General features: G+C 43.8%; 1 protein-coding gene across 3 annotated transcripts in view; it reads left to right on the top strand.

Moving 5' to 3' along the window:
• The window catches only part of TP53RK (TP53 regulating kinase), a 52630-nt gene extending 49114 nt beyond the window's left edge, over nucleotides 1–3516 (top strand). For all 3 annotated transcript variants that reach the window (XM_069243575.1, XM_069243576.1, XM_069243574.1), the window contains one exon: nucleotides 1919–3516. In XM_069243575.1, coding sequence (XP_069099676.1) covers nucleotides 1919–2397 — 479 coding nt within the window. In that variant the 3' untranslated portion in view covers nucleotides 2398–3516. The remainder of the gene's footprint in view (nucleotides 1–1918) is intronic.
• Nucleotides 3517–26373: the final 22857 nt, after the last annotated feature.

Here is a 26373-nt window from a genome sequence, read left to right as displayed (position 1 = left end):
CCAGGTAATGACAAAGCTTTTATCCTACAAAGAAACTGAGCCAGCCGTTTCAAAAAGCTCCCTTCCTATTGAAGGGTTCTTAAACTGGAGCAGTGAAGCAGGCTCTTGGAAACATCAGGCCATCAAGCAGGATCATTAGAGAAGTACATTGTTGGTTTCTTAAAGGAGACCAGCGACAGATAAATCCATTAGATTCAAGTGAATTAATGAATACGTTTTATTTGTCTCAATTAATTAAAATTGATACAGCTGATCACAGTAAATCGAGTAAGAAAATAAAACCAGAAGAGCCCCAATGTAGTGCAAGTCTATATAAAAAGACTCTAGACCAAGAAAGCAGTAAAAGCAAAATGAATTGCAATATAAAATAGCCATCATGCTGCAGTGACAACGGTTAAGGTGTTTGGGTCCTTTGCAGGCTCCTTATGGCAGTTGAAATTAAATGGACTAATTTACCAAAGCGTGCCAAATACATGGTAATGGTGGTAGTCAATCAAAATTGCAGCACATCATTACAGATGGAGACCCCGTTCAGCATGAACATTGTTTTTAATAAAGTGCAGAATGCAGTTAAAAACTCTGGGCAGCAAACTAGCAAGTGAAACATGGACAGTCTTCTGTAAATGCAGAATCGACAGGGCCTGCTGCCCTATGTTGATGCCTAGTCAGAGTGAAACTCGTTGATTGGAAGGCCCATGAGTCGTGGTATAAGAATAAAGTGTCTAGTCTTACTACTTAGAGCAGTCTTTGAATACAGATACAGTCGTATTTCCTAGTATGATTTTATAATTGGGGCAGCGTATATGATGGTATGCACAGTTGCTACAGCCATTCTTAAAATCATCCTGTTTCCTCAGAAGTGCCTTTATGCTTGAATAGGGAACAGTGAGGGGCCCCAGCATGTTGATGCCTCGATCCAAGGCCACCTTTCTAGAAAATAAAGACCATAGGCTAGTCGGGATGGTAAAGATTACTTGAGGAGGCGTTTTGAGGTGTCTGGTGTAGCTTGTTGAATGGGAATACATATTTAAGGAAGAAGTCAGCCTTGCATTCAAAGTCCTGTCCGTTCAGTCCAAACAACCTTCTGTAGGCATTGCACTGAGACTAGTCTGGTATAGGGGGAAATGCCCCCAGATATGCACTTTGGCTGCAAGAAAGGTGTGTAGTTTCCTCTTGTTCTTGTACGATACAAGGACGGTAACTGTGGATTCAAACTATCTCCCAAACATCCGCTTACAATTACCTTGAGGTCTGGTTCAGGGACATAGGCAAACCCAGCGCTCGTCGTAATTACATCAGCAAAAAGGCCCAGGCAGTCACATTGGTTTGCCAAGCATTTACCTGAGCCTAATCGGTGTACAGTGTACGTTGGACAGTCCTATATTTGTACTTTTCGTCTCCCTAAGCATTTTCTCAGTCTGTATTCAGTTGGTGACAATTGAAGATTTCTCTCTTGTCACCATTGTTCAGCCAGTACAGGTGGATACTTGCCCATGCAGAGATTAACTTAGAATTGTCAAATAATAAGCAAAATAAGAATAACAAAATGGGCACTGCACGACATACAGTCAAAGGCTTAAAAAGTACATGAAAAGGGCAAAATATATTTGAGCTTAAGTACAAAGTCAAAATACTCTTGGAAAAACAAATCAACATAAGACGCTATACATTTTTTCTTATAGTGTCTCCGGTTAAAAAAGAAACTGTTTCATTTGAAAAGTACATTGATGCAAGCAGATTATTTGTAAATGTTGAGCAGCCGAGCAGAGACAAATAACTGCCTAGGTAGCCAATAAAGTTGTATACCTCTTATTTGATATTGCACTCTTTAAGTGTTGAGCGCTATGTTTTGAAACAGTTGAAAATGCTTAATTAGAAAATGCTTTCTCAAGTAACACTGATGTGTATTTCTTCTCAGGTATTTCGGTTCCAGTGGTGTACTTTGTAGACTATGTTTCCAACTGTATATACCTCGAGGATATTGTACAGTCAACCACTGTCCGGGATCATGTTACTAGCCTGCAACACTCTGAAAATAATACTGCAAAACTCTACCCCCTCGCTGAGAAGATAGGCCAGATTTTGGCACGAATGCATGATGAAGATGTTGTTCATGGAGACCTAACAACATCTAATATGCTATTGCGATTACCAGCAGATGACCTGGACTTAGTGTTAATAGATTTTGGACTGAGTTTCATCTCTGCCCTTGCGGAAGATAAAGGTGTTGACCTGTACGTCTTAGAGAAAGCGTTTCTCAGTACTCATCCCAACACAGAGTATCTTTTTGAAGCTCTTCTTAAAAGCTACACATCTACATCTAAAAAATCTGGGCCAGTAATTAAGAAATTGGATGAAGTACGCCTAAGAGGGAGAAAAAGGTCAATGGTTGGGTAGCAAGCCAGGAAACCTACCTCTCAAAACAGGTTTCTGGTATCCTCTTGTGTTCATTATAAGATGTAAAGCCAACTTTTGACATCCTTTTCTGCAATGCTTAAATATTTCAGGTCTGATATAATATCTATCAGAATTGTAGTTCTTCTTTCTGACAACATTGTTCAAAAGTACTGCTGAGATCATAATATTATGTTTCATCTTTTCTTTGGGGGATAGCCACATATAATGGGCCTATGTAATACCACACTGTCTTCCACTATTACTGCATACTGCAGCTTCTCCTTTAAACAGTGCAAATGTATCTTGCAAGCAGGTGGAGGTCACAGAATATCCAATACAGCATGCAAGAAACATCGGAATATAGTTTGTGATTGATCCATCTAGTGAAACATTTCACTTGACTTGGATATTGTTTTAATTGTATCCCTTGCTTTGCCAGACTTTTGCTTCCAGATTTCGAAGTGGGTTACTTATTATTGACGTTGTATGTTCAGTACTAGGGGATTTCACCTTGAAGGCCTTTACCTTACGTTCGCATTTGAGAAAATACTCAAAGCAAGTGATGTGCCAAGGAATATTGTTTCTTACATGACTAAAGACCCCATATTTGGAAAGACGCCTATTCGGGGGTCTGAATTATGAAATGTAATCTCGTTGAGTGTTTTTGTACTTATCCTTTTGTGTATGTTTACTTTAAAAAAAAAATCAAACTAATAAATGATTGGACATATTATCAACATGCCTATATTTAAGAAACTGAGATAAACATTTTCAACAATTACAAAAGGAATGTAAAAACTCCACCCCATCTCACCTGCATTCGATTATTTGCTCTTCATCATTATTTTGTGAATTGAATACACTTCAGAATACTCCAGTGACAAGATATGATATTTATTCTCATGCAATTGCCACCCCTGGCTAAAAGGACAACCAATCGCCTTTCCATCATCAGTGCACTTCTTAACGTCACATTGTGGCAGTATCACACACGGAGAGAAAATAAAGGGGCTTAGTTAGTTTTTTTGAAGACCCAGTTTGTCAAGCTGGAGAGAAATTTTATTGGGAAAATGTACATATTCCATTAAATAAAATCTGTACGTGATTTCAATAATGCCAGTTACCGCTTATGGTTGTAGGTCTTTCCAGTTTGTGTTTTCAGACTTAATAGAAGACCGTTTTCAAAGGCTTTACTCTAGCAATATGTAAATTGTTTTATTATTTTGTTATGGTGAAACTGGTATCTCTTATGCGTTGTGCCCAAAGAGATCATGGTTTCCGAAGTGCCCTTCCCATTTAATTTCTGTCCATAACAATGCTAATGCTTATGGTGTTTTCTTACTACATGGATTGTAGCCACCTGCCCTTCAGGTTATTTTGTGCTGTCTCGCCAAGCAGCCAAAAGCTGAAGGGCCTCAAAGAAAGTCCGGTGGTGTTGCCAGGCTTTCCGAAAAAGTATAACATAAGGCAGATGTACGTAATTCTATAGACGCTCTCTCACATCCATTTCCTGAAATGGAGGAAACGTAAGTAGCAAGCCGAGGAACCACTGAAAAGCAAGGGCGGGATGCAAGGCCCTTTTAAGATTTATATTAAATACAAAATATATTTCACCAGCACAACGCAAGTGCTGTGTAGCCGAAACCTAAAAAGGAAGCGTTCAAGTAATGCGTTATTTGCAGCTGTAATCCTGTTTGTAATTTAAACCCTATTTCATAGTAAAGTCGATTTTAAGTCACAATTTTAAAAAATGCCACTTTTAAAACATTGGCATTTTCTTGTTCTAATCATTTGTTGCCTGCAGCTAGTATCATGGGTCACATGGCTAGGTGTAGCTGGCAGTTGGGCTTTGTTTATTGCTTACAGACAGTGAGACAAAGGAGGAAAAGGTGTTAACAGAATGGGCCATCTCCGACTTGGTAGCCGAAAGGAACAGTCACCTACCACACTTTTACATCACAAATCCCCTACCTGAATACACTCATAATGTATTTGACACTAGTCCTTTGCGCCCCCAGATAAGCTGGGGCCAGGACAGAGAGGCAGAAAATTCCAAACACCTGGGGGTTGAAACCTCCTGAACCTTTTCCTAGTTCAAAGCTGGAACCTTTTATAAACATTGGTCCATCACACCTAACTCTTCAGTACACCTCTAGACCTGTGGAAGACCTCGACGTTTTGCTTTGCTACTCTGCTGCAAGATGGACTGCTACTCTGCTGCCCTGCTGCTTGAGTGAAAAGGACTGCATCTACATCTTGAACCTAGGACCACCAGAGTGACTCCAAGGGCTACTTGGCTTGCCACCTGCTTTAGGGACAAGAAAAGGCTCCAACCACCTTAAACTCCGTTGTGGGACCAATCGCCCCCCTCCCTCACCCCAAGTGGCTCCAGCCCTATTTCGGACCCTTGGAAGTGGGCCTGAAGGTGCTCTGCCAGCCCTCCCGTGGTCCGACCACAACTGTGCTATGCATCCTCCACTTGGGACATTGCAGTGCTCCTCTAGCTGGATTTAGGGTACTTGATTCAGTGAGCCTAACTGGATCACCGTATCCCACACATGCTCCATCGCGGTCCGCCCAAACTTGTGACTTTGCCCCAGTCCGGCGTGACCAGATAACCCCATAGGTGCTTTGTGCTCTTAATCAATGTTTTTCAATTAAATCTTTAAAATTGTATATCTTCAGTTCTCCTAATTGGATTTGTGTTGTTTTGGCCTCAAATATTTTTTTTTAATTTTTCTCTCTTTTCCTAAATTTGGTATGGCATTTTTCTTGTGTTGTGCTTTCACCTTACTACTGTTTGAAGTGCTGAATTAATACTTTACACATTGCCTTTATGTTAAGCCTGACTGCTTATATGCCATGCTGCCAGAGGGTTAAGCACAGCTTAATTTTCGTTTTGCTTGTTTATTCACCCTGACAAGAATGGTGGTGTCAGTTCTAGCTGGGTTTCAGCCAGTAATCCCTATTTCTTACAGGCATGATGCTGTCTGGTTTCACTCACTAAGGATGTGTGAGTGGTCGTGGGGAGATGGAGCTGAGGGTAAGAGACTCGGTTAGTGGTGCCTTAGTCAGTAGAAATAGTTTGCATGGTATCAATATGAATGTCACTGTTCATGGTAGACACTTTTAGGGCCTTGGGTATATCAAGCAATGTGGTCAAGATAAGGATATTGATACCAGAACACTGCCTCACGACCTTCTCATTTTCAGGTAATATGTAGCTCACATTTCTGCTAGAAGAACCGGTATAGCATATCGGTCAGAGAGGATATGTCCTTAGTAAAAATTAAAAACACGGAAGAGGTTAGCTTTAATGGAACCTCCTCAGAGCGTACAGAATTCATCATTGATTAAGTAAGTAATCCTTATTTGCGTGATTAATTAAAACCATTGCAATAAAAGTTAAAAGAAGTCTAATTACACATATTAGACAGCCCTAAAAAACATTTGTTTTGCAGAAAGTTCCAATCAAATTTGCTTTTATCAGCCACTTAGCTACAGGTAAAATTCCAGATACCTATAGTGACCTCTGTAATGCATAAAATCCAATAACAGACTAATAATGTTAATTTAATTGTACAATTAACAGACCTGGAGGTGTGCAATCAGTTTCTAGTCTGATAAACCACTAGTAGAGTCTTGTGAAATGCGTTGATACTGGCCTAGCAAGCTCTTGATAGTCCGATTATTACCCTTATTATTTATCCCCTCAGTCTTGCAGGGCTGTATGGCAGAGGGAGCCCTCCTACAAAGTTTTTCAGTTCTTTAATATTGCCGTTGCATTGAATATACCTGTTGAGTGAAAGCTAACCCCTTGTGTGGTTTAATTAGTAGCAGACAGTGTGCTTGATGACTGTATTCTCTGTTCGAAAATGGTTAAAAAAATGGACAAGTTGGCAGGCTAGTTGTATGCCTTCACTGGCAAAACATGCTTTCACTGCCTGTTTGCATGTTCTTATTCCTTTTTTATTAAATAGCAGTTTTAGCAGCAATTTACGTTCGTGCTTGAGATCCTTGCACATACAAATTAAGTGCACCATGTCCGCTTTCGCTACCTTACACAGTCGACTGGTGATGAGTGCCTGAGGTTGTTTCCATGGGGGTGCATGAGGCAGAGCAGAGAGGATGCCGAGCCGATACCGGAGATATTTATCCTTGAGTCTTTTTGTGAATGATACACCCAAGTAGGGTTGCGGTGTACCACTGAGGTAGCTCTGCAGAGTGAGCCATCCATGGGCTTTTCCTGAAAGTTCTTCTTTATTTTTCAGCAATGAGACCCTTTTGACTGCTTTAGTTCCGAGTTTTTTAAAGTATTCTATATCCCTGGGGTTTCCCACAGATCATCGTGTCTCACTAGCTCTATTGACACTTGCAGGTATCTTTTTGCTGCACCTGCATCTTTGGTCATTAGTTTGTTCCACAAGTGAGCTTTTAGGAACCCTGGCTCTGCACTCTTGATCTTATACTAGCTTTTTACATAGGCGCCTCTCTTCTTTGATTAAGCTTTTACGGGTTTGGTGTTCGTGGTAGTTGAGGGTTATTATGGTGTTATTATATATAATTTACTTAATTGACTCTTAGGGTTGATAGCCTCTCTTTATCTTAATGCACAACCCCCTCATTGTTATAAATACTTTTGTTGCAGGTAATATTGGGGTTAACAGGGGAACGAGAACATGTGCTTTTTATCATACAAGTTTGCGTTGTTTCTTGAGCTCCTTCCAATTTCAATTATTAATGCAGAAAAAGTGCCACCCACATAAAGAAAAGAACTTCAGTTCAGCTACATAGTTTTTTTTTCTTCTTTTTTTTTAAATGGATATTAATTGAAATTGGCAGTGACCATTTGCCATAACCAAGAACTTTACAAGTTGTGAAGAATATAAAGTTAACCATAAAAAATATGAGATTATGGTTATTAACGTGACTATTTCTGTGATCATCCATCATTTAGGTCTGCAGTATGACAGATGTCCTAAAAGGTTTTTAGGACTCAACTTTCCCGAGAATCCAACAGATTATTACTATCTTATTTACACTCCTTTTGTGAAAAAAGTAAATAATTTGCTCACACATTTGGAGTGTTGGTATTTAAACAAGTAGAAGTGAAAAGAACGTCTATCTTACGTCTTTTCTAATTTTTTCTCTTGCTCTGACCCTTGTTTTTGACAGTTGGTTTCTTAAGTAAAATTGAAAGGAAATTTGAGGCGTTTCATATAAGTGGCCAGACCACCTGGTATTACCTTAGAGTTACTGAAAAAGCTAGTTGTGGATGGCAATCTGAGATTTCCTGAGATCCACTAACATCATGTGGCTATCTTCCTATTGCAGTTCAGTTCGCACATTTTACAGTCACAGAGGATTCAAACATTTTAATGATGCATCAATATTGGATGTGATGCAGGTTGTATCTATTGCACACCTCCCATTTGTTTATGGATACCCTGTAGCCCGAAACTGTATGTTTCAATTCTTTTCTCAGTATAAAAAACAATGAGCTGTATTCCTTGTGCAACCCTGTAGTTATGTCTAATCGTTAGGAGCCGAGTATTGTCATTTCCAGTCAGGTAAAGAGCATGGAGGACTTGCCCTGATAGGGCAAGTGTATTAGTTTGAACATGCCAGTCATCTCCCTCGAGGGGGTGGAGGCCTGACAGTTATTCCGGGTTTCGTGTCTCTTCTCCTTCCTCGTTTGACACCTTCTCTGTCCCAGTCAGTGACACTCCAGTTGTGCTTTTGTGGGAAGGGAGTACTCCTCTTTGAGTGTGGTAATTGTTAGAAATTGGGTCTCCAGTTGGCAGAGGTATGCACCCTGTCCAGATAGGGACCACAATCCTAGTCAGGGTAAGTCCCAACACAACATAAATGATCCTGTGCTTACCCTCTGGTAGCTTGGCACAGAGCAGGTAGGCTTAACTTAGAAGGCAATGCATTATGTATTTGTGCAATAACTCATACCGTAACACACGGAAAACACCACGTAAAATACTCCACACCAGTTTAGGAAAATAGATGAAATTTATCTGAATAAAATAAGACCAAAACAACAAAATCCAATATGCACAAGTCAAACTATTACTTTTTGAAGGTCTAAATAAGTCTCAATCCTTAAGAATGAGTGGTTGTATCCTTTTAACACATTACCTGGGATGTGTCAAAAATGACAACAAAGAGGGGTTGCAGAGGAGGAGATGCTTCAAAAAGTAAAAGTGATGTGGCAGTTTTCTGGCTCGGCAAAGTGTGCGTTGTTTCTTCCATGCTGCAAGTCGATACGTCGGTTTCCCAGAGTGCAGCCTTGGTTCGTCACTGTGATGCAGGGATATATTGCCATCCAGGGACGATGTGCAGAAAACCCAGAACGTGTTAAGCTGAGGCAACTGGCACTGCGTCAATCCAGCAGGCGATGCAGTGCTTTTTCAACCGCAGAGCATGTGCTGCATCGATCCGGCAGGAGTTACTCCAATTTTCTGATGCACTGGATATTCACGTCTTAGGTGAAGTCTTTGATAGCCCTGAGACCTCAGAACAGGAGACAAGCTCAATCGAAGCCCTTGGAGAGCACTTGAGGAGGAAGGCAGAGTCCTTCCAGCAGAGCCAGGGGTCGGCAGTCAGCAGGGCAACAAGAAGGCCAGTAGTCGTTCTAGCAAAGCAGTCCAGATGAGTGCTTTTAGCAGCCAAGCAGTCCCTGTGATAGAGTCCAGTTGTAGGTCCAGAAGTGTCTTGATTTGGTTGGGTCACAGACCCAGTACATATACCCAAAAGTACCTTAGAAGTGGAGGAAAACTCAGAGTGTTTTTTAAGTGCACAAGTTCTCCTTTCAACCCAGTTCTGTCTGCCAGGAGCTCTGCGGGGGGGGGTTATCAGTCCTTTGTTTAAGGGTAGGCTGTCTGGGTGGAATGCACACGGGGAGCTGTTAACCAGCACAGACCAGACATGGAGTGGAGACAGGCTGTAAGGCACAGATGGCAGCAAGTGCAGAGAAATGGCAACTTTCCAAAAGTGACATTTCTGGAATAGTGATGTAGAACCCAAATTCACCAGTAAGTAGGATTTCTCACTACTACTCAAACCATACCAAATATGAAAAGTCCATTCCTCTCAGATCAGAAATTACCACTTAAAAGCATATAATCACTAATGCTGGCCTGTAAGAGGTGCAGGCCTCACAGTAGTGAAGTACGGCTTTGGGAGTTTTTCACTCCAGTGACATGTAAAACTTAAAAGTACATGTCCTGCCTTTTATTTACATAGCACGCTGCCCCATGGGTTACCTAGGGCCTACCTTGGGGATGACATATGGAAGAAAAGGGGAATTCAAGGCTTGGCAAGTAGTTTTAAATGCCATGTCGAAGTGGCAGTGAAACTGCACACACAGGCCTAGCAATGGCAGACCTGAGACATGGCTAAGGGGATACTTACGTGGTGGAGCAATCAGTGCTGCAGGCCCACTTGTAGCATATAAATTACAGGCCCTGGGCACATCTAGTGCACTTTACTAGGGACTTACAGGTAAATTAAATATGCCAATTGTGTATGAGCCAATGTTACCATGTTTAGGGGAGAGAGCACAAGCACTTTAGCACTGCTAAGCGGTGGTAAAGTGTGCAGAGTCCTAAATCCAGCAAAAAGTAGATCAAAAGAATGAAGGGAGGCAGGCAGGCAAAAAAAGTCTGTCAGGTCTAACAGAAATGGTACCTGTTTTTTCCTCATAGCGAAACAACTGGCACGTTGAGAACCCCCAGTGATATGGGATCTTATGGTCTCTGTGGAGATTTTCTTTTAGCCAGTTGCCTTCAAGTTCATTGTGATCTCCAGTTTAGGTAATACTAGGGTTAAATATGTAAACCGGTAAGTACGGCTAGTGAGTCTATGGTATCCTCCCATTAAGCATGTCAGGGGTGCACACAGAATCCTTCTCTAGGTCACCTCATTGATATAATTCACAACCTCCCTCCAGTAATTTGTCGAGACCAGGCAAGACCACACCATATGAAACATTTCTACTCCATGGGATCCACATTGAGGGCAGGCCTTACTGGCCGCTGGAAAGAACCAATTGACTTTACCAGATTTGAGGTATGTTCTGTGTAAGAAATAAAAACAAATTAGCTTAAATCAGGCGTTACTGGAGACTCTGTGTGTGCGCATGCAAGTATCTTGATCCATTTGTCATATCCAGAACGCAACACCTACATGGAAATTCTGAACTGCTGCCCTCACATTCCATTCTACTAGATTGTCTGAATCATGATAGATTTGAACTCCAAGATACTTGAGGCAGTTCCTTCCCAGGTAAGTCTGCAGAAGTCTCAAGTCCTGCCCAGAGAGAACAAATTGGACTTTTGCTAGTTAATACACGGGGCAGAGACCCGTCCAAGGCACTCTAGAAGTCTAATCACCCGTGTTAGGTCCTCATCTTTATATCTCAGAAATAGCAGCATTTCGGAACCATGCAAAGCAGGATAGAGCGTGATTCTCTATATCTCTATTCCTCAATAGCTTGTGCCAGAGTGCACTCCACAAGCCATTGGTTCAGCTGCTATGGCAAATAGCAATGGGGAGATGGGGCACCCCTGCTGGATTCCCCGTCCTACTGTGTATACTTCTGAAATACTTCGTCCTGTCCAGACTCTAGCTGTGGGCAAGGAGTATAGTAGTTTAGTTCACTGACCAAACCCACCGCTGAGTTCCATTTTCGCCAGTACCTGGTAGAGCAAATCCCATCTCAAACAGTCAAAAGCCTTTTCTATGTCTATGGCTACAATCACTGCATAATCTCTATCCACTATTTCAGCATTAATGATTGTGAGAAGCCTATGGATAGTCTGCGAGGTGTTACGCCCTGGGATAAATCCAGCCTAATCCTTGTGTATCAAGGTAGGCATCAAGGTGCGTTACTAATATCCTAGTAAGAATATTGTAATCCATGTTAAGCATGGATAGTGGGCAATATGCCCACACATCCTGTGGGGGACAGCCCGACTTCAACAGCGGGATCACCAGCGCCCCACCCATTGAGGCAGGCAATCATCCCGCTTCTCGAGAAGCTGCATATAGTGCGACAAGTTGTGGTGGCAGTTTTTCGATGTAGGTGGCGTAAAATTCTAACAGTAGCCCGTCAGTCCCTGCTGTCTTTCTCCGTGCCATGTGTTTAATTGCTGCCTGCACTTCTGGGAATGTGATTTCTCCTTCAAGTGCTTCCACTTCTGTTTGAGAAACCAATGGAAGATCTATTAGGTATAGGAAGTGCTGCACTGCTTTAGGAGCCAATTCTGGAGGGGGAGCATATAGCACCTTGTAGTATTCCCCATTTCTACTTTTGATTCTCTCCTGCGTGTAAAGACGCTCCCCAACTCTGAAACTATCTCTAATATTAACAAGCGTCTAGTTGTAGGATTTGTAAGCCAAGCCAGTAGGGTGCCCGCTGCGTCTTTTTTCATGGGCTCGCGTTAAGTATTCCTGATTTTCAATTTTTCAGTATGCACCGCTTCTTGTTCTCTAGTCTCCAGTAGCTGTTGCTTCAACCCCGGGTTCCCAGGCCTCGAAGTCCTGCAGTGCTTTTTCGTGTGTCTCCACCTCCCTTAGGAGTGTGCATCACACTCCCACAGCCTCCGCTATGCAGCGCCCCCTAATAAATACTTTAAATGCACCGCTCTCAAATTTAGAGGGACCCGGCCATATCCACATTTTATAAAACATAATTACGTACTGCCTCTCCAATGGTATGGGAGAATGCAGGATCCTCTAGTTTTTCCAAATGCAAGTGCCAGTCTGGTATTCTGGAGTGCTCCCTGTGCCAGTCCAGGGACAACAACACTGGATTGTGGTCCGAATTCATTCTGCTAAGATATTACACATTCCTGATTGCCCCCTGTACTGCAGATGAGCACAGAAAGGTTCCCAGGTGCATGTGCAAGCCATGCATCCCTGAAAAGAATGAGTTTTCTCTGGTCCCTGGGTGTGTGTGTCTCCAAGAGCTTACCAGTCCCCAACTGTTCTTACATTGCAAAAATGTCCTTTCTATCCTACATATTGGTAGTGGAGGGTGAAATCTGTCAGGCTGTAGATCCGCCACACATTTAAAATCACCCCCATATAATGGGTTGCGTCATGCATGTTGCAACGTGTCTGGATAGGCAATCTATGAACTATCCCTGATATATATGGTGAGATTCCTACCCACTAGTATACCCGTTACCACTATATATCTCCCAGCAGGGTCGACTAATTTGCTTGATTTCTGAAAGGCACTGTAGGAAAATGGCTCCCTGTTGCAGTTACCCCCCATGTTTTGCCTTATATTGATGCTGACTTGACTGAGAAGTGTGCTGGGACCCTGCTAACCATGCCCCAGCACCATTGTTTTTTCACTGAAAATGTACCATTGTTTCCACAATTAGCACACCGCTGGCTCACAGGTAAGTCCCTTGCAAAAGGTACCAGTGGTACCAATGCCCTGTGACCAGGGAAGGTCCCTAAGGGCTGCAGGATGTGTTGTGCCACCCTAAGTGACCCCTCACCTATCACATGCACACTGCCATTGCAGATTGTATGTGTTGGTGGGGAGAAAAAGGCAAAGTTAACATGGCATCCCCCTCAGGATGCCATGCCCACAAAATACTGCCTATGGCATAGGTAAGTCACCACTTTAGCAGGCCTTATAGCCCTAAGGCAGAGTGCACTATACCACAGGTGAGGGCATAGCTGCATGAGCAATATGCCCCTACAGTGTCTAAGTCTATTCTTAGACATTGTAAGTACAGTGTGGCCATATTAAGTATATGGTCTGGGAGTTTGTCAAAAACAAACTCCACAATGGCTACACTGAATACTGGGAAGTCTGGTATCAAACTTCTCAGAATAATAAACCCACACTGATGCCAGTGTTGAATTTATTAAAAAATGCTCACATGGGGCATCTTAGAGATGCCCCCTGTATTTTACCCAATCCTTCAGTGCAGGACTGACTGGTCTGTGCCAGACTGCTGCTGAGAGATGAGTTTCTGACCCCCTGGGGTGAGGGCTTTTGTGCCCTCTGAGGCCAGAAACAAAGCCTGCTCTGGGTGGAGGTACTTCAAACCTCCACCCTGCAGGAACTGTAGCACCTAGCAGTGAGCCTTAGAGGCTCAGGCTTCGTGTTACAAGTAGAGGGGTACCATGAATCAGGGGCAGCTGCTCTCTGTAGGTTTTCTCTGGGCTTCGGATTTTACCCTGATCACTCATGCGGGCCCCCTTCAGCGACGCCCCAACCATGCTCCTCTTGGGACTGCTTGCTTATCGTTGCCTGGGTGTGGCCATTTTGCTTTGTGGCTACGCTAGAAGCCTAGGGAGAAGCCTTTCTGTCAACTACAACTCTCCTTCACCCTGAACTGTTCTCACTGTGAGGGTTTCCGGTTCCCTCCACTGTTCCGCTTATTAGTGGAGGTTCATATGGCCTCTTACATCAGGTTTGGGCAGTCTAATGCACCGGCATCCTCGGAGCTCGGCGGGGACCCAACCGCATGGGTCCTCGTCATGCCCACGCCGCAGCAAACATTTTTTTTTTTATTGGAATTTATATGGTAAATTTTTGGAAATAGGATAAACTTTCCATCATTGTCCTGGAAATAGTTACATTATCATTTAGCAATATGAACTGTAGATTAAATGAGTTAGGAATTGAGGTAAATTGTATAGTGCGCTCACTCATGCAATTGGGTTGGGGTCAACCACCCTAACCATCTGCGCAATCCTCTCCTCCCCCACAAAGGCAACAGACTCAACTTCTTGGGATAGGACATAGCAAATTTACTTCACATAAAACAAGGTGGTATAACAACCACCTCCATCAATAACATTACGGAATAGAAAATATAACACAATACACAGCAAACATGAACACAGAATTTCACGTATACTATTTACATCCCCATTTGGGGGCAGCATAGTGCAGAAAGACCATTTGAGATAAAGTGACACATCAAACATTAATGACAGCTCCAGAGACCGGATAGTGCATTGGTCCCTGTCGGGCATCCTGTGACTCTTGGTCACACCCTACATAACGTAATATAATCTCCAGGGTTCCCGAGGTAGGGCCAGAAGTGTAGGGCCACCAGCAGGCCAGCCCCCCTTTCAACCAGCCTCAGACCTGCAAGGCTTCTCCCGAAGGAGGCAGCCAACTGGACAATTTAGTGTCCTCAAGAATCAGTGCGGTTATTCGGCTAGAATGGGCACAGGGCGGAGAGGCCAATGGCGAATCTGCCCTCCCCCCACCAAGATCCCTCTGTTTTTTCTGCGATTGCCCCAAAGCTTGTTTGAAGGAAAGCCTGAAGCCCAGCCCCTGACAGGTGAATGCCTTCTTCATCAAAGAATTCAAGATTATCCATGGGTAGCAGCCCATGCCTGATTGTGTCTATGGATGCCATTCTTAGAACAGCCTTCACTGAATGGTTTAGCTTACTCACTGACTTGTTAATACTCGCATGGTTAGCATCACCAGGCCATCGTCCCTGAGGGATGACCTCTGACCACAATAATATGGTGCACTTTACAAACATCGATATGAGCCCTTTACGGATTCCCCGCCTCCCCATTGGGATCATGTCATTCCCACTGACATGAACAAGGAGAATGTCCGGCTTGGAAAGCCAGCCAACCTCAAGAGCTTCACTCAACAGGACTGCCAACTGTATTAAATGAAGGCTGGCCACACCCAACCAATGGTGCTCTGTTTCTGGACTCTTCTCCCAGCAGATGTTATGGAATCTACTGCTGACTACTGAATCCCCAAGCCAACACACCTTGATGTTTTTTTCTTGTAACAAAACAAACGGAGTCTGCAACTCACTGTCCTTCAAAGCAGTGGTGAGGGAACAAGGGAGGTAGGACGGGGGAGAATTCTACCCACTCCCCCTCTGCCAAATGAGGTCAGACTTAGCGTTCAAAGATATTGGACTTCCATCTTTCAATAGCCTTAATTCCCTCTGGAAACATTCCCATTCCTACCGCAATTGTAGCTGCACCAATCCTACAAGAGTGTTACATAAAACCTACAGTGGGCACCCCCAACACTCCTAGGGCCTTCTGGCAGATCCGTGCGAACTGTACCCTAGCCATGGGGGCCCAATTTGCATGTTCCAGGAAATTGGGGTGTCCCTCCTGTGGTCTGGCCCACAGGTAATCTCTAGCCAGAGAAACCGCAGTCAAAACTGAGTGGTGCCTCACCTAGCTGTACCCATAAGCTTTTACCCCCAGCATCGGTTTTGGAGCGTCTGACTAACAAGCTCAGTGAATGCAGCCCAAGTACCACATCCTGTCGCTTAATCCCTGCTTGCGTGTCAGCCTGTGACCTAGCTACCAATTCTGAAATTCGGAAAGCTCCAAAGAAGGCCAGGGAATAAGCCAAGGTGAAAAGCCTGACCTCAAAGGGGGAAGAACATACGTTGGGTAAGACTCCTAAAAGCATGAGTAGTCTAGTTACATGAATCGATATCCTGTTGCCCTGACTGGTGTCCACTAGACTCTCCCACCTCTTAATGGCCTTTTTTACTCTAAAGTCCTTAGTGGGGTTTGCCACCCCCATAGACCAGCAAAGAAGGCAATTGCTGACAGCTGACGCCATACTGCTCCACTGACTTACCCGCCTTATGTTGCACACCCAAAAAAGATAATATGCTGCCCAGTTGAAAAAGACCCTCTTTGCTACACTCGGGCATGGCAGCCCGATATGCCCACCATGCAACTTCATATGCTTGCTTAGTTCCAGGTGCCAATGCCGCTGTTATCAGGTCCGGGACTAGGTTACACTAAGCTTCCATAGGCTCGCAGGGAAAGGCGACATCTCCTTATCTGCTTCTGGTAGTGGAGTTCTGAAATCTGTCAACTTAAAATGAGACAGGGCATTGGCTACTGTGTTCTTGACCCCCGCCACATGCTTTGCTGTGAAGTGCACATTCTCAGTGAGGCAGACGTGAATCATAGCTTTGAGAAGGCGTAGGACGAGTTGGCACTGTGCTCTTTGATCATTAATGGCAGAGACGACTGACATGTTATCTGACCAAATAATTATTCTGCTGCTAGAGAGCTGAGACCTCCATATATGCAATGCCACAATAATAGGAAAGAGCTCCAGGAATGTTAGGGTCTTGGTCAAGCCTCTCTCGAACCAATCCTCTGCCCAGTGTTGCATGCACCACTTGTTCTCCAGGATGGCTCTGAAACCCACTCTCCCTGCCGCATCTGTGTACAGGTCTAGTTCAACATTGCTCAGTGCCGGCTGTGGCCAAATCACTGATCCATTAAAATCCTGCAAGAACTCCACCCAGATGTGAAGATCCTCTCTAACATCTCTTGAGAGACGGCTGTGATGATGCTTGGCTTTCAAACCAGTCATGGCCCTGGCGATGTTCCTGGAAAAGACCCGCCCCATGGGAATGATCCTGAGTGCGAAGTTAAGCTGCCCCACCAACCTCTGTAACTGATGGAGGGTCACCCTGGTTGAGCTTAGGCAATTCAATAAGGTTGTCTGGAATTCCTGAACTTTAGTAGGTGGGAGCCTGCATACTCCCTCCTCTGAATCATTCTCAATGCCTAGAAAAGTCAGCCAAGTCATGGGGCCCTCTGTTTTCACTGCTGCTTGTGGGTCCCCCACTACTTTAGCTAGTTCTTGGAAACCTTGTAGGGCACGTTTGCAAGCCTCAGACCCTGGTGGACCCATGAAGAGGAAGTCATCCAGGTAATGAACAATGTTCTCTGACATCACCAGATCTCGAAAGTGCCCATTCCAGAAAATTACTAAATGTCTCAAAATGTGCACATGCAACTGCACAGCCCATGGACATGCACTTGTCTACGTAGTACTTGCCCTCAAATGTCAAACCTAAGAGGTGAAAATCTTGTGGATGCACTGGCAATAGCCTGAATGCTGACTGGATATCTGACTTGGTCCATAAGGGCCCCTCTACCCAGAGCTCGCAGCTTGTTAAGAGCTTCATCAAAAGACATGTAATGGACCGCACACACGCTGACGTCTAGCCCATCATTAAGTGAATGTTTTGGGGGAGAGGAAAAGTTGTGGATGAGTCTGTATTTGCCAAACTCTTTCTTAGCTACCAGACCCAGTGGGGAGCAGACTAGATTGTCTAATGGTGGCTTGAGGAAAGGTCCAGCCACCCTACCTTCCTACAGCTCTTTCCAAATCTTTTCTTTGGCAATATCAGGCTGCTGTAAGACAGACTTTTAATTTTTAGGAGAGATAGGGTTGTGAATTACACTGGCTGGTATGCGAAACCCATCTCTGAAGCCATCGTAAAGAATACGTACCTCCTCAGTCTTGTATCTCCCCAGCAGGTGAGCCAGGACATGCAAATGCATATGGGATAATGCTTTGTTTAATGAATGTTGCACCCAAATCTGGTTTTGGAGATTATTTCTGAGGACAGGCCTGACAGGCCTGTCTCCTGAACACTTTACCTGGCTATTCTGTCTGTGATCATGACAGAGAAGAAAGTCTTTCTGTGTTGCTTGAGTCAGACTAATGAGGTTTAGTTGCCTGGTCCCTGGGTGCCCATGCCCATCACAGAAGGAGCAGATGTGCTTGAATTTACAAGCAACCCCCTTTGCACATTCTTTCTGATTGAAATGCCAACAAGCGTTTCTCTTTCCCCTCACTTGTCTACTGGCCCGACAGGAGTGGTTCACCTTAGCCGTATTGTGCGCCACTTCGAATTCGGCATGTCAGATTAATTTCCCTCTGATCCCATGCAATTTTGGGGTGGAAAGCCTTCATCTGCCTTAACTTCATGTCGTACTGCATCCAGGTTGTCCCAGGGAAGTGTGATGCTGCTCTATGAATGAGAGAAATATAACCCATGATACGAGGAGCCATGGAGGGAAACCTTTCAGTAAGGATAGCTGCAAAAATGGCAAAGCCTGTCACCCAGTTCCTCAGTGATCTCCACCCAAATTTTCTTGGGACGAAAATCTCCCTACTTTGCCTCCCCTTCTCTGGCAGCACCCATGCATTGATAAGGTCAAAAACATCACAAAACTCTCCTTTACATATTCTTCCTTTCATTTCAGCTGGTACATGCCACACTATGGACCCAGGTGGGCAGACAGTTGGATTAGCACTTCTGACAACTAGTGTGGACAAATGGGAAATCTGGGCAGCTTGCGGGACAGTTAAGCCCCCTCCCTGCCCATATACCAGCACCTGCTGCATGCTTGACTGCTCAGGCACTATATTGGTGGAAGGATTCCCCTGAACTATGACCTGCCCCTAAACATCTTGGCCACCACCGAGACAACTGCTCTAGTTGGGTTGTCACACTGGGTACTGTAGTCCCTCCCCATACTATAGCCACTGGGTTGTCATGGCCCTTCACTGTATCCGCAGGATTTGTAATTCTGAGCACAGGCTATTGAGGCCCGAGGAAACCTGCTGGCAGGGAGGGTTCCGGTTGGGACACTGTCAACATGTTAGTTACCCCCTGAATCTGCCCCATAGGTGGTGGTGACACCTGTCCCCTGGGGTCAAGCGATTGAGATGGTTGCCCCGCCTTCCCCTAAGTTGTCCTGGCATGTTCAGTAGGCGAAATAACCATTGGTTGCTGTCCTACCACCCCTAGTTGGTGTTGCCAATTCTGCTACCCCCCAGGGAATCAAAGCTTGTGTACCCACATTGCACCCCCCTCTGAAACTGGATGCTGGCAACTCACACTCTGCGCTTGTTACTGCTACACTTGGAGACGTTGCTGTTAACATGGTCTCTCCTGACCCCGCAGCAGCATCTCTGAACCTAGCTGGTGCCCGCCTTGCCCTCTTTGGTGGCTTCTTGAAACTGTTGGCCCCTTCGGCTGATCCTGGACCATCTTGGACTCTCCTGAGGACCCAGTCCATTCCATGCCGTTGTGCTGCTGCCCATATTTGCATGAACTGCCTCTGTGCTGTAGGGCCGACCCCATCTTGGACCTCTTGAGTTGCCTCAGTGAGACGTTTTGCTGTTTAGCGTGTTCTCTTAGGTGCCATCCTAGAAGGTAACAAAACCACTATTATTGATGGTACTTAGTGTGTGTACAAAGTACCAACCCCTTATTAATCCTGGTGCAGAGAATCTGGGCAAGCAAGAGTCCTTAGAAGTCTTATATCTCATATTACCCCATAGATACACACCCTGAACATGATTAATGACCTTCTGTCTGTCTCCCCCTGTCCAAGTCAAGATAAAATCCATCTAAGCCCCTCCTCATTTCTGCACCACTAAATTTGCCCCCAGGCCCCTAATGAGTCCAAAGGCACTCACATGCAATCTGAGCTCAGCCAACTTTGACCCCTAGCCATGGCTGCACATTTTTCCTAGCCTTAGTGACCTGTACACCTTACCTTAGGGAAATGGTCCTGGCCCCATAAAGAATGTTAACCTTCGGGTAGATTAGATGCTATAGGTGTTACTAGAATACAACAATAAAACAGTTAGTAGCTTGAATAAAATCATCACAGCCCCGTAAAAATCAACTACCTCACCTTTTTGGTCTCCAGCAAGATAACCTGCGTTGCACTTTTGTAATAACCTGGCCCTAATTCAGGGCCAGCAGCAAGCCACATTAACTATAATATAGCTGGCCATTGCTCGTTGTGGCCACTAAATGGCGCCAACGCACCATTTCTCTATGCCCCTATGTCGAAGTCAGATACGATATAACCAGCATACAAGATACCAGCACTTGAATAAACCTCGTTGTTAAATATTCGATGGCTGATGACAAGCCTAAAAAATTGTAATTGCACTCGCTGCCCCTTAAACTAAAGAAACTGGTCACCATTGCTAATAATTTTGTATTAATCTTGTATGTACGGCACCTCTAACAAAGAGCATTCTTCATATGAATACACGTTGTCTTCATTCATTTATTTTTGGTCCTCCACCGTGACTCTGCGCCGGAGTAGGAACATGAGCCCCTGTATAAGTGCCAGAGAAACTATAATAGCGCAAATCCGCTCCAACTTTATACCCAATCCCCATGAGTTAATTGTAATGCAAATCCAAGTGCTACGGCAAGCCCCCCCTCCGTGTTGCACACTTACCTGGTAGGCCGTAAAACACAGTAAGTGACCTCTGTGTTCCAGCACATCAGGGGTCAAAGAGGGGGCCATCCGGCGCTCGCCCATATTTAAGCAGGGGATAATCCTTTACCCCCTCCCCTCCGTTGCATACCCCATGACCACTTCCGGTCATAACCCATCTCAGGCCCCCCACTCCCTCCATGGTGGAGCGACTAATGACGCCCACCAGTAAATGGCAATGGGCTCTTAGCATTACGATGACCTAGAAGTCGCTTCGTTTCATATACATAATAACTCTACTATTTAGGAGCGTTATTTTATTATTATTATTGATGAATTTTAAGAATTATTTACTCTAGTTAGAATATGTGTTTCTATTGTAATCTGCATGCAAAGAAAATGAAAAAAAAACATCTGTTAAAGGCTATTGAACTTGGAAAGCAGATTCAGTGTAAGGCTTCCACGTTATGCTGTCCTGGGTTTTACTCAGTAAAGAGAGAAAATGCGGTTGTATGATGTCACATTGTGTGTGAAAATGTGCATTAGTTCGACCCCACATTTGATCGACAGCACATTGCTCTGCCAAATCACTAGTTGTGCACATCAACATGAGTGGCGGGTAACATAACAACTAAGCACTTTTAATTGCAAAATTATTTGGCGGGGAAAAGCTCTTGGTGCACCGTCAGTAGGAGTAGAGAAATGCTAGGAACACAATCATATTTAAGAGGGAAATCACATTTAGGTAAAAAAAATACATGTAGGTGCAAAGTCAGAGTGCAAACACTTTTAGGTACGCAAATCACATTTACCAAAACAAATTTAGTAGAAAATCATCCTTGGTGCTACATAGACAGGCGTGAGAAAACACATGTGGAGGAGAGGTCACAGTTAAGTTTAGAAACATGTTTCAGTGCAAAATCACTCTATCATCAGCATCAGCAGGAGATTCGAAACACCTTTGGGTGCACAAACTCATTTTAGTTTGAAATGTGCTGAGTCAAACACCCTTTCTCCAGCTTTACTGCCAGAATTAGCTGATGCATAGGTAGTGACAGGAAGGCCTTAAATTCTTAAGCGGTAAATATAGTTAGGTCTCTATGGAAACCCTTCGTTTGACTTGCTGAATACCATCACCACCTACTCCTCCTGTGCTGTTTATCATCTTTACTCACCCTGGATAAACGTTAACCTTTAACCACTGCATTGATAAAGACAGAGCAGCTGGCACCCCATTTTTGGTAACCCTGCAACACATGCTCCAGTGCAACCCCTCACGCCTACTAGGAACCAACCCAGGTGACTAACCTACCTTAACTCTGAGAAAGCAGTATCCAGAACTAAGCTGAAAGCCCATGGCCAAACTCCACCAGGCAGCACATGGAGGGCTGATGTCTCCAAACTGGAGTTATTCAGCATTCTCTAACCTTCACAGCTGTCCTCTGCAACAACAGATACCAGGCTCTCTTGTTCTGAGACTAGTAAGCCCCACCAGGTCATTGTGAGATTCCTTTGGGCACCGTGCAGGCGTCACCTGGCACACCACAACCTCCAGCAACCTCCCTGTCTCCAAGCAGTCACGATGTAGACCAGCTAGTGACTCTAAAGATAACTTTGTGGAGTTCACTCTGCAGAAACACACTGTCTCCTTCCAATACAGTCAGCCTAAGGTCTTCTGACTCATTGCTGGCACACCCACAATGTGCTAATCTGTTAGAGCAGAGTCCTCTGTAGCCTGCCCCTCGGAGATCTTAGAGAACTCAGAGCGACACAGTGTAGCACATTTTCAGTGTCCTTTTAGGGTCCTTTATCTCTACTGTAGGCACCACCTGGCTAACTCAAGCTCCATCTGCCTCCTACACCACCAACGTTTCAGTGGCCATACCCCCTTGTCTTTCAGGTCTGACTGCTTATGATTTACGCCAGTGGCCACTAAACTGGGCAGCACCACAGCTGCCACTTAAAGGGTTTGGCAAGTCATGCCAAGGATGACAGCCTTCAATTCCTACATGTAGTGTTAAAAACTGCTGCCTTAGATCACTTAGAATGTTGAGACCGGATTCTCTTTAATGTACTTTTCCAGAAATTCTTAACATTTATTTGGAATGATCCTTTTCTAATTCCGATTAAAAGTAAGAATTAATGGTATTTTTGTTGCACGGTAGACATAGAGCAAACCCCAGATATGATAAGAAAATTATCTGATCAACAGTTTGAAGCATATTCCACTTCCTGATGTAACCAGGCAAGTGAAAACTCAAATTTAAGGTATTCTGCCCTGAGTGGTGCCAGTCATACCCCAAACTCAAATGAGTACATTCATGTTATGTATTAGCCCTTCAACAATGGGATCATTAAGTATTTCTGCCCATTTAATAAAATCCCCTAGGATCATTATTTCCTCAATTAGTGAGGCAGGAGCCGCTAATTTATTTAGCCATTTAAAATGTTTTGCAAAATCTAGTAAGAGGCAGGTTAAAGTACATCCCAAGGGTTTATCTTTAGATCTCTGAAGAGACAGAAAACAAATTAGACAACCTTGCCCACTGGATACAGTTTTTCTTGACAACCTTTATAGCGATACTGAAGCCTTTCCTGTTTTTTCTATTTTGTTGCAGAGTGTTAAAATTGGTAGTAACAGGAAAAGCGATTGCCTAATTGCGAATGCCTGCAAATCGCAATTAGGTAATTGCTGTTCCTGATGTCTGAAACTCATAGAGTTTTATTCAGCTATTCCTAGTGGGTAGCAAATCGACCTACCTCATGAATATTAATGAGGTAGGTCGCAATTTGAGACCAATTAGGAATTTAAAAAATCACTGGGATGGTGGCCTGCTAGGGTCAGCAGATCACCATGTCTGTGATTGCTTTTATATAAAGCATTTTTTTTTTTTTTTTTTTTTTTTTTTTTTAAATGTAGCCCTTTTTCCTCAAAGGAAAATGGGATGCGTTTAAAAAGGAAAATGAAAAGTTTTCTTTTCGTTCTTTAGGATTAGGCAGTGTTCTTAGATATGTTTGTAGAAACATTCATAAGTGGGAAGGGGTCTCTTTGGGACCCCTTCCCTTTTGCGAATGGCTTACCACCTACTTGAAGTAGGTGGTAAAATAAAAAATTTTTGCGACTGCATTTCAGTCCCAAAACATTCTCACATATTGCTGCAATTCAGTATTATGAAGGGACGCCCTAAGTACGCCCCTGCCTATTACCGAATCTTTTTGTATTTGCAATTCCAAACTGCAATTTGATAACATCCTACTGAATCGCAATATGGAATTAATAAATATCAAAATGCTTTTTCTGTTAATCAGGCCATTTGTGACCTGAAAAATTCTTGATACATCCGGCTCTAAGAGCCTTTTTTATGATTTGGTGGACAGGGACTCCATCACATTGTGGCAGATGTCACATCTGCCTTTTCATAAGTGACACCTGACTGTAATGGATTTGTTATACGGTGATGTGACGTCTGCCAGTTTTGTAATGAAGTACCCTGTCTGGCAAACACTTAATAAAGCCCTCAGTCTTCTATTAAAGTTACAAAGCCCTTAGTCAAGCTTTTAAGATCTTCTCAGGAAATGGCAGTATCAAAGCAAACCCTGTAGAAACTTTCTTTAAAGGAATTTATTGATAAAGGTTTTCTTGCTCCCTGTGCTGAATGATCCAAGGCATAGTCTGATAAGAAATAGGTAAAAGGCCTTGACTGTCATTAATGTAGAGGGTACCATGCCTTGGCATAAGAGGAGGGTAGACCATAGCACTGGATGCTAGGTGGTGTCAGGTGTAGACAGGTGCATTAGCACTCATTTAGCACAACACAGACATTTCAACATTTTGCAATTTGCAAAAAAATTGCAATTTTGTGATTTTGTAACAATACCTCGATTTTTACAAAAGCCTCTGCAAAATATATTTAAAAAACTTGGAAACTTGGTTTGATCCTCCTTTTGGTGACCCTGAGCTAATGTATAGTCAATAAAAGGTCGATGGGGCAGAATGAGGTGCTTTCATTCTCTCTTTCCTGTTGTGATTGGCCTGTGACGCCAGTACAAACCTTTTGGAGGCGCAGCCACCTCCAAAAAGCTTAACATAAGTCGCCAAGCCAACATATCCTTGAGTAAAAGACTGCTGCAGACCATCATGTAGCAGGTATTGGAGCAACTCAGCTTCTTTTGGCAGTCTTTCATCTGGCCTCCACAGCCGATATTGAGTCTCCCCCTTGTGTTAGTCGTCCTCCATCCCTTTTTTTGCCCCAGAGCCCCTCAGCAGTTGTCCTCCTGCTCTCTTCTCCTCCCTGTCAGTTGTTTATTGTCCCCTGCCCACCAATGCTGGTAGTCATCCTCCTACACTAGCCCACCTGTCTTTTTTTCCAGTCCTCACCTTCTACCCTGCTTTGTAGTTTCTTTCCCACAATGTCCGGTCACCTTTTTATTCCATTCACCTCTGCTGTGACATTTAAACTCTTCCTTCACCTCCCCCTCTCACCTCTTTTACACCCCACGCCCACTTCTCCCCTGCACCAGCCCCACAATTCATTAAGAAGCGTGAAATAAATGTTGCTGGATGGAGCTGCTACAGAAACCACCTCTATACTCCCTACACCTTACTTAAAGATGGGTGAAGGTGGCCACAGTAACAGCTCTCTACAGGACCATATATTTCAAGCTGGGAAGCTGCACACGATGATAGTGCTTACTTCAGAATGAAATTTGCACTCACTCTGACATCAGGCGTCCCGTTTCTCATCACATGGTTGCTCCACAGTTCTAGTTTGCTGGCTGGAACACAGTATTTTTGTGAAAGGTGCATTTTGTGGCAGTTGTAAAACTCCTGCAAATGTTGCTTTTTCGGCCTTCGTTTTATTGTTTTGCAGCTGCAAAATCTGAAAATTGGAAGATGCTACTGCTATGTTGTAGGTAGTCTGACAGCAGCATAGCTGTGCAAAGATTGTCTTTTATGACATCTCCTAGTCTTTCCCTCAAGTGCATGAAGTGACCGGTTAAGTCCTACCTTTGGTTAGAAGTCTAAAAATGGGCTAATAGAAGATGTACTGGTGAGTTAAAGAAAGCTAAATTAATAAGGACCTGGCAGGCTACAAAATATTTTAAAATATTCAGTTGAGGTTGCATATTTGATTACCAATTTAGTGTTCTGCCATTGCCTAATTCAGGTGTGGCTGAGTAAGTCAAAGAGAGTAATTTAAAATACAAATAATTTCAACTATTTATGAATCAGTAGGAGGAGCTGCCTCTCCCGGTAGTGCAATGGTATCTTACTGCATAATAAACATGGGGAGAATGAAAACCATCTTCCTACTTGTCAAATGAGTGGAGTGAAGGTAACAAACCATAGTCTATGGACCACATGTTCCAGCTAGACCAGCGTGTAGGAGGCTGGCCTGGCTTATAGTGGGTACCTCAGGGTACTTACACCTTGTGCCTGGTCCAGTTATCCCTTATTAGTAGATTAGAAGTGTTCTAGCAGGTTAGACTGATAGAGGTAGATATAGCAGAGCAGCTTAGGCTGAACTAGGAGATATGCAAAGCTCCTACTATACCACTTATATCATATAGCACTATATCATAAGAATCACAATACTCAGAGTTACTAAAAATAAAGATACTTTATTCTAGTGACAATATGGCAAAAATATCTCAGAGGATATACTCCCTTAGGAGGTAAGTAAAATACACAAAATATACACACAAACCAAAATCAGGTGAGAAAACAGTTAGAAAAATAGTGCAAACACTGTAGAATACAATAGGATGCAATAGGCCTAGGGGCAACACAGACCATATACTATGAAAGTGGAATGTGAACCACTTAGGGACCCCTGGCCTAGCGTAGTGTGTAGAGGGTCGCTGGGCGTGTCAGAAAACTCTAAGGGTGTCCAAGATACCCCACCCCAAGACCCTGAAAAGTAGGAG

Source organism: Pleurodeles waltl, chromosome 7 (genome assembly GCF_031143425.1).
Source record: "Pleurodeles waltl isolate 20211129_DDA chromosome 7, aPleWal1.hap1.20221129, whole genome shotgun sequence".
NCBI lineage: Eukaryota > Metazoa > Chordata > Amphibia > Caudata > Salamandridae > Pleurodeles > Pleurodeles waltl.
This window is presented reverse-complemented; position numbering and strand designations above follow the sequence as displayed.